Raw genomic sequence first — 9,634 nt, forward strand, 5'->3', positions numbered from 1 at the left:
AGGGCTGCAACTAACGATCATTTTGATAATCGATTAATCTGTCGATTATTTTTACGATGAATCGATGAATCGGTTTATGTACTTATATTTTAGTTTTTTTCATTTTTTCCCCAAGTAAATTATTAATAAAGGGTCTATCATTCAGCATAGATTTTTAAGAGATTTTAACCATTTTGCATGGTCATATCTTCATCAAAAATATACCTGGAGTTGTTTTATTATGTGTTAGTAATCCTTTGTCGAACTCTTCTGCAATCAAAACACTGACCCATACTCTAGCAAATTTCACAAGGAGATTTCAAATAATGTTTTCACCATGGTAGTCCTTAGAGCTCCTAAAGTAGTTTAACATCCCGAACAAAGCTAATTAAGGAATCTTTCAGAACATATTTTCACGAAGAATAAGGATAAAACAGAATAATATTGCAGTGCGTTGTATTTTTTTATTATTAACTGGGAAATAGCTTTATAGCTTATGCTGTGAAATTGTAAACGATCCTTTGAATAAAGTGCCAATGGCATGAAACCTGAATGGAACTCAAATCGGACACACACAAAAAACCTGCTGTGTGAAAAAGAGCAGTGAATACTTAGAAAAAAAGTGCATTTCAAATATCTTTAAACATTTACCTCTCTCATTCAGTCATAATTAGGCTGCACGACTGAATTATGAACTGGTAAACGACAAACTGATCACAGAACATGTTTGTAAAGCTGTAAATGTAAAAAATCTCTGCAATAAAATCCTATTCACGACATTGTCTAATGAAATCACATACACATAAGACCAGGGACGGATTGGCAATCGGGAATACCGGGAACAATCCCGAACGGCCGGTCCATTTCAGGCCGAATCGGCCGGTGGTCAAATTTTTAATTATAATTTTTTTATTATTATTATTTATTTTATATGATACGCTACCATACCGGCCTGTGGCCGGCCGCTCAGCTGCAGTGGATCGCAGCTGTGTGTCTGTCTGTGTGTGTGTGTGTGTGTGTGTGTTTCAGACTGGGCCAAACCAATACTTCCAATCGTAAGGGGGGATACGAGCGGCCCCTCCCAAACTCGTATTTCCTGACATCCGATTGGCTCAAAGGCGCCGATCAAAGGAGTTTACTTGGTTAGGTTTGAGTTTGTGTGAATCATAGACAGTAAAAGAAATGGACACAGCGACCCCATTGGAACTCAATTGAGACAAATGAAGCCCAGTTTTAGTGTTTTTTAGCACTTCCGTTTCTGACGCGCAGACTCAAACGAAGCTTGACGACGTCAGCAACCTGTCTGGCAGATGTAAATCTTCTAGTAGCTGTGCGTGAAAACTGCCATCGTTAATCTTGCAGAGACGGCGAGCTTGAGCGGGGAGTTCTTTGTCGTGAGTGAGTAGGAGTAAGTATTCTGATTAATTATTTTGTATAGTATTTTAAAATGTAACGACAGTACGCCATATTAAGTTAATTGCCTGCGAGCTTCTCCTCCTGTCTGTACGGTAATGCGACAGAGAGCCGAGTGGTTATGACGCAATCGTTAGCCTATTTTTTACAAAAACTGTTTATACGGGGCCATAATGTAACATAGAAGGTAATGGAGCCCTTTATACATTGTCGTGTATCTTTAGAAATAAATAATGGACAAACAGAGTCTTTAAACGCCTCAGATGTAAAGTTATTCGCTGTCAAAGTGACGCCAAAATGAATGGGAGTCAATGGGAATGCTATCGCAAGTGAAGTTCTGCTAAAAGATGGCAGCCCCCACCCGACTTCAACTTCCGGTCGAGTTCCTTGCCCCTTGGTGTGAATGCAACAGAGACAGACGGTAAAAATGGCGAAACGAAGGAAAGAAGAGAAAGAAATGGGTGGGGCCGAAAAAATAAGACTGAAAAAGAAAAAAAATGTTGGCACAAGAGGCAGCTAAATGTGCCAAATTAACGGACCTTTTCCGCACCGAAAAGGGTGCTGTGGCAGGAGGTGCAGATGAGGAAGGACCCAGTAGCATGGATAGGACAGGTGCACGATTAGGCCGGTGAGCGGCGGCGACACGCTGGCTGGCTGACTGTGCGTGAGCGTGGCGTTTCTGTTGAGTGTAAGCTGCGTGGTGTTTGCGTAGCATTTTCCATGTCTTTGCCTGGTCTTTGCACACCAGAAACGTGTCTGACGCAGCGCTGCTGCTAGGTGACATAATATGATAAGACTCTGGTAAAAAATAAAAAAATAAGCCTCTGGTGATACATTTGTTTAAATTACATTTATATCTTCATTTATGTCAAAACCTAGAGACTCTCAAATATCAAAATGTAATTTATTAATATTTATTCGTGTCAAAATGACAAACATCTTTTCCTATTCTATTTTGGCTGGAAACGCTTCCAACACGCTTGCGCGTCACATGAAAAATAGACGTCTGTTCTATTATTAGCATGCACGCGTTTTCCGCGTGTCTCAGGCCCTGTGTCACGCAGCTCTAACCTGTTAACATGGGAGCTGAAATAAAAACGGACATGCCACATATCCAATCTGTCACCGGCCTTAGTGATAAATGACACAAAATATTGATTTGAAAAGGAGTTTATTGATTTAAAAACGATTGTATTGTATTGGTACCACTAAGAAAATAGTCCATTCTGGTGTGGTGAACAAATGAGTCCTATTGAAGAGGTGAGTTCGAGCTTAGGACCCCATTAGTATGCCTGATCTAAATCTGTTCTTGAAATAACTTGTAGCTAATGAGCTGTCTAAACTGTTAATAAGAAAAATAGTAATATACACAAATAAACATTATTTTATGTTTCTTTTTATTTGAAGTGTAATTGTAACATATTGTGCTGATTATTACGATAAAAAATAATGACATAATTACATTACGAATTGCTGTGAATACGGTAGGGCAGTAGAAGCTCAGGTAAAGCTCCACTAGCACATCATCGGATAACGTTAGTTAGCTGTATGCTATGCTACTATCTAAGCTAACTAAAAAAGACACTTACAATGAGAAATATTTAATTTCACAATCTATAGCTTCAGTTAAATACTAGTTTCTGAAACGTATAAGTTAAAATACATTAATGACTCGTTATAATGTAGTACAAACATCTTCTATAATAAATAGATTTTGTATGATTTGTAACCAGGCACTAAAGCGATTCAGATAAAACGTGCTTTGAACCAATCCGATCTGGGTCCTAAGCTCGGACTCGATCTCTTCAGTAGGACTCATTTGTTCACCACACCATCTCTACGGTTAGAATCCTGCGTGTCCATGGCAACGCTCTGCTTTGCATGGCAACGCAGTGCGGAAAAGGGGCGGGGCTACATAAAGTCTATAAGCAAGGAATGTCTGTAAGGAGTCTATGTATGTATGTATACAGCATCAGTTGCCATTCTCTATATTAGCTGTTAATGTCAGTGATGGAGAGGGACAGTTTGATGATGACCCCTGCAGTCATATTGATGAGGAGGGAGAGAAGGAGGAGCAGCAGGAGAAAGTAGAGCAGAAGAAGGAGGAGCAGGAGGAAGGAAATCAGCAGGAGGAGAGAGGAGAAGAAAGGAGGAGGAGCAGCAGCAGGAGGAGAAGAAGAAAGGAGGAGCAGCAGCAGGATGAGAGGAGGAGGAGAAGAAATGAGGAGCAGCAGCAGGAGGAGAGAGGAGGAGGAGAAAGGAGGAGAAGCAGCAGGAGGAGGAGAGAGGAGGAGGAGCAGCAGCAGGAGAGAGGAGAAGAAAGGAGGAGGAGCAGCAGCAGGAGGAGAGAGGAAGAGAAAAAAGGAGGAGGAGAGAGGAGAAGAAGTGGCTAATTGGGCTTAAGCCCCGAATGTTTTGTCAAAAGCCCCGAATCTTTTAGGTTTTTAAAAATAATTTCAACTTTGTTTAATTTCCTCTCAGTCTTTCTGACTGGAGCTGCAAAAAATGAAACAAAAGCACATACCGTGCGTGGTGGCGGACGGTAATGCATCGCGCATCACTCAGCTTGTTTGCCAACTGCCAATAAAAACTAACGAAGAAGAATATTAATCTTCTTCGTCGTTGTCATCAGGGGCTGGGCGGGCTATTGTTACTATAGTTACTACTATTGTTACTGGCGGGCTACTGTTTTTCACCAGCTAACCGGCTGAAGTTATGGCTGAAGTTATGGACATAACAAAGTTTTTTATACGGAACACTAACAATAAACCTCACCGGCCAGAGAGAGATTCAGAAGCAGCGTCAGACGAACCGCGGACAAGTGTTACAGGTTTGTGAATCCGTGACTGTATTGTTGGCTATCTAGAGAGTTAACGTTAGGTGTTATTAAGATAAATTAGCCTAGTTGCTAATAGAGATGGGTGGATGATTTGTCGGATAATTTGGGGAGCGGGGGCGGGGTTCACTCGTAAAACCGAAACACGTAAAACCGAAACTATCTCAGGGCATGTTTTACAGCTAATCTCGGCACATTAGTGGGATAAGAAGAGACTAATTGAGAAATATAGCGATAAAGAAGATTAGAAAGACATGAGAAAGTATATTTCCTCCTCCTGATGACTACAATTTCTAGTACAGATGCATCAATATCGTGGAAAAGTTATTTTCCCCCCATACTTTAATTTAAAAAGTAAAGCTTTAATATATTCTACATTCATTACATAAAGTAAAATATTTCAAGCCTTTTATTGTTTTAATCTTGATGATAAATCAAAATGATAAATCATGGAAATCAAAACTCCAGTACACCTATCTCAAAATGTATTAGAATTTTAGAACAAATATTTTTTTTTTATACAAGATCTCTGATCTGACAAGATTTCTAATCAGCTAATCAACTCAAAACACCTGCAAAGGTTTTCTGCGAATTTAATCTGTCATTCTTGTTCTGGTGGTGCAGCACAATGACCTTTTCCACAATATTAAAATTTATTGAGATGTGCCTGTAATAATATAATAAATGTATTAGCATTTACATAATTAAATGAATTGTTATGGTGAAAAGTAATAATGAATAAAGCAGCAGAGTATTGCTAATTAAATGAATAAGCTTTTTGGACTGCGCATCATTATTTTACTGTAACATATTACACAATATCATCTATATTTAATGCAGAAATTCTGAACAAAAAGTATACATATTTAATAATAAGACACATGTTTTTGGAACTTTTATTGCACACATGAGACTTAAATTATTATCAGCGAGTTATGGTGGCGTTTTGGGCTAAAAGGGCTGTTATAAGTTTTACACGCCACTAGATGTTTGCAGAGTTTGAAGCCACCCAAGCTTCCACTCTTTTTTGGCACTTAGAAAAAAAAAGCCCCAAAGCTTCATAATGCTTCATTCACCCATCACTATTCGCTAGCTAATGTTTTCTGATTTTACTGTGTTTGAGGGACTATTTTGTCACACAGATGAGTCAGCTAGGGAAGAGGAAGGACAGGCAGCACAGCAAGGGACAGCAGGTGGATTAACTGCAGTTAGTGATCTAGGGACTCTGGAAAGTGGCCCAAAGCAGGTTCATCTCCCACAGTACCCCCTCAGCCAGTTTGGAGCTCAACAAAGAGCATTTAACAAGGCATGGTTTGAGCAATTTAAATGGCTGGAGTACTCTGTAACCAGAAACTGCACATTTTGTTTTTCATGTCGCCTATACGGAAGGCAAAACATTCGCGCTAATAAAGATGCACTCAGTTGCTCTGGGTTTTCAAATTGGAAGAGGGCTTTGGAATCCTTCCGGGAGCATGAAAGAAGTGCCCTCCACATTTCCACCATGACATGCTGGCAAAGTTTTAAAAGCACAAAAACTCATGGGGATGTAATTGAGCAGCTGAAAACTGCTATTGCAGCAGAAATCTCAGAGAGGCGTCAGTACCTTCATCGTATTGTGGCAGCAACCACCTTTTTAGGAAAACAAGGCATCCCATTCCGGGGGCATGATGAGCAGGAATCTAGCCAGAATCAAGGCAACTTTATTGAATGTATGAAGCTCCTTAAACAATTTGACCCATTTCTACAAAAATATACTCCCCCTTCTCATACCACTTACCTCTCTAATTTTTCCCAAAATGAAATGATAACCAGCATTTCACAAGAAATCACAGAAAGCATCATCAAGGAAATGAAGATTGCAAAGATGTACTCTGTGATGGAAGACGAGGCCAGAGACAGATACACAGAGCAGCTTGCAGTCTGTGTGCGTTTTGTTACGCAAAAGGGCATAGTGCGAGAGTGTTTTCTTGGGCTTCGGAAGTTACAGGGCTTTGATGCAAAGTCCATTGCAGATGAGATAGAGGCAATGTTACAGTCGCACAACTTGGGTGACCTACTGTGTGTTGCACAAGCCTATGATGGGGCATCTGTCATGAGTGGAGCAGTGGGGGGTGTCCAAGCCCGCTTTAGAGAGCGACACCCTGAAGCAGTGTATGTGCACTGCTATGCACACGAACTCAACCTTGTTCTGTGCAACACATGCAAATCTATACCTGAAGCTACTGCATTCTTTGAACTGCTGGAGAATGTGTACACATTTTTCAGCAACTCACTTGTGAACCACAACAAGTTCATAGAAATCCAGAAACAACTTGGATTAAGGCCATCTGAACTTGTGCAGCTCTCCACAACAAGATGGGCGTGCCAGGTGAGGTCTGTCAATGCTGTCTTGAACAACCTTTCTGCCATTTTAGCATGTCTCCGCAACATGAACACATCCATGGCCCTAGGGATCCAGTCAAAGCTCTGCAAGACAAAGACACTCTACATGCTTGTGATGTTTTCCAAACTCCTCGGCATAACTGAAGGTCTACACCGGTACCTGCAGGGGGAAAGTTTGGACTTGGGCAAAGTAGTTCAGTACAAGACGGCAGTCCTTCAAACTTTGACAGAGCTCCGCACAGACTCTGGTGGTGAAGATGTGTTCAGGAGGGCCATGGCCTTATGTGAGGCAAATGACATCCAGCTCCCTGTTGGTCCCAGGCAAAAACAAAAAAGATATGATGGTTTTGTGGTGGAGTCAGCCTGTGGGTCAACCTCCAATCTGACCACCTCAGATGAATTGAGACAACAGCTTTTTTATCCATGCCTGGACAGGATGGTAGAGGAACTCACCCATCGGTTTTCAGGTCTGGGAGAAGCACTTATGTCAGGTATTCATGCTTGCAACCCAACCACAGAGACCTTTCTCTCTGAAGAAGCCCTCAAAAGCCTTGCTTCCCATTACAAGATTCAGTTGAAGCCAGAATAACTCCTATTGGCTAAAAGTTTCATCAATATCAATCAATCACCTTTATTTATATAGTGCTTTAAACAAAATACATTGCGTCAAAGCACTGAACAACATTCATTTGGAAAACAGTGTCTCAATAATGCAAAATGATAGTTAATGGCAGTTCATCATTGAATTCAGTTATGTCATCTCTGTTCAGTTGAAATAGTGTCTGTTTTCATTTGCAATCAAGTCAATGATATCGCTGTAGATGAAGTGACCCCAACTAAGCAAGCCAGAGGGTGACAGCGGCAAGGAACCGAAACTCCATCGGTGACAGAATGGAGAAAAAAACCTTGGGAGAAACCAGGCTCAGTTGGGGGGTCAGTTCTCCTCTGACCAGACGAAAACCAGTAGTTCAATTCCAGGCTGCAGCAAAGTCAGATTGTGCAGAAGAATCATCCGTTTCCTGTGGTCTTGTCCTGGTGCTCCTCTGAGACAAGGTCTTTACAGGGGATCTGTATCTGGGGCTCTAGTTGTCCTGGTCTCGGCTGTCTTTCAGGGCAGTAGAGGTCCTTTCTAGGTGCTGATCCACCATCTGGTCTGGATACGTACTGGATCCGGGTGACTGCAGTGACCCTCTGATCTGGACACAGACTGGATCTCGTGGCCACGGTGACCTCGGAACAAGAGAGAAACAGACAAATATTAGCGTAGATGCCATTCTTCTAATGATGTAGAAAGTACGGTGTTATGTGAAGTGTTTCCGGTTCCGGTTTACCTAATTATTGCAGCCTAAAAATCCTTTAACGAATTTGGATATTAAAAGCATATTAGTATGTTATGTGTATGCCAGGTTAAAGAGATGGGTCTTTAATCTAGATTTAAACTGCAAGAGTGTGTCTGCCTCCCGAACAATGTTAGGTAGGTTATTCCAGAGTTTAGGCGCCAAATAGGAAAAGGATCTGCCGCCCGCAGTTGATTTTGATATTCTAGGTATTATCAAATTGCCTGAGTTTTGAGAACGTAGCGGACGTAGAGGAGTATAATGTAAAAGGAGCTCATTCAAATACTGAGGTGCTAAACCATTCAGGGCTTTATAAGTAATAAGCAATATTTTAAAATCTATACGATGTTTGATAGGGAGCCAGTGCAGTGTGGACAGGACCGGGCTAATATGGTCATACTTCCTGGTTCTAGTAAGAACTCTTGCTGCTGCATTTTGGACTAGCTGTAGTTTGTTTACCAAGCGTGCAGAATAACCACCCAATAAAGCATTACAATAGTCTAACCTTGAAGTCATAAATGCATGGATTAACATTTCTGCATTTGACATTGAGAGCATAGGCCGTAATTTAGATATATTTCTGAGATGGAAAAATGCAGTTTTACAAATGCTAGAAACGTGGCTTTCTAAGGAAAGATTGCGATCAAGTAGCACACCTAGGTTCCTAACTGATGACGAAGAATTGACAGAGCAACCATCAAGTCTTAGACAGTGTTCTAGTTTATTATAAGCAGAGTTTTTAGGCCCTATGATTAACACCTCTGTTTTTTCTGAATTTAGCAGTAAGAAATTACTCGTCATCCAATTTTTTATATCGACTATGCATTCCATTAGTTTTTCAAATTGGTGTGTTTCACCAGGCTGCGAGGAAATATAGAGCTGCGTATCATCAGCATAACAGTGAAAACTAACACCATGTTTCCTGATGATATCTCCCAAGGGTAACATATAAAGCGTGAAGAGTAGCGGCCCTAGTACTGAGCCTTGAGGTACTCCATACTGCACTTGTGATCGATATGATACATCTTCATTCACTGCTACGAACTGATGGCGGTCATATAAGTACGATTTAAACCATGCTAATGCACTTCCACTGATGCCAACAAAGTGTTCAAGTCTATGCAAAAGAATGTTGTGGTCAATTGTGTCAAACGCAGCACTAAGATCCAATAAAACTAATAGAGAGATACACCCACGATCAGATGATAAGAGCAGATCATTTGTAACTCTAAGGAGAGCAGTCTCAGTACTATGATACGGTCTAAATCCTGACTGGAAATCCTCACATATACCATTATTCTCTAAGAAGGAATATAATTGTGAGGATACCACCTTTTCTAGTATCTTGGACAGAAAAGGGAGATTCGAGATTGGTCTATAATTAACAAGTTCTCTGGGGTCAAGTTGTGGCTTTTTTATGAGAGGCTTAATAACAGCCAGTTTGAAGGTTTTGGGGACATATCCTAATGACAATGAGGAATTGATAATAGTCAGAAGAGGACCTATGACTTCTGGAAGCACCTCTTTTAGGAGCTTAGATGGTATAGGGTCTAACATACATGTTGGTTTAGATGATTTAACAAGTTTATACAATTCTTCCTCTCCTATAGTAGAGAATGAGTGGAACTGTTCCTCAGGGGGTCTATAGTGCACTGTCTGATATGATACGGTAGCTGACGGCTGAATG

General features: G+C 40.8%; 1 protein-coding gene across 1 annotated transcript; it reads left to right on the forward strand.

Moving 5' to 3' along the window:
* The first annotated feature begins 3,783 nt into the window (after positions 1-3,783).
* Positions 3,784-7,297, forward strand: LOC113089152 (zinc finger MYM-type protein 1-like). The gene is made up of 2 exons (XM_026255934.1): positions 3,784-4,222; positions 5,371-7,297. The coding sequence occupies exons 1-2, from the start codon at positions 4,108-4,110 to the stop codon at positions 7,197-7,199; spliced, it is 1,944 nt and encodes a 647-aa protein (XP_026111719.1). The 5' UTR covers positions 3,784-4,107; the 3' UTR covers positions 7,200-7,297.
* Positions 7,298-9,634: the final 2,337 nt, after the last annotated feature.

The sequence above is a fragment of the Carassius auratus genome, unplaced genomic scaffold (assembly GCF_003368295.1).
Source record: "Carassius auratus strain Wakin unplaced genomic scaffold, ASM336829v1 scaf_tig00048800, whole genome shotgun sequence".
Classification (NCBI taxonomy): domain Eukaryota; kingdom Metazoa; phylum Chordata; class Actinopteri; order Cypriniformes; family Cyprinidae; genus Carassius; species Carassius auratus.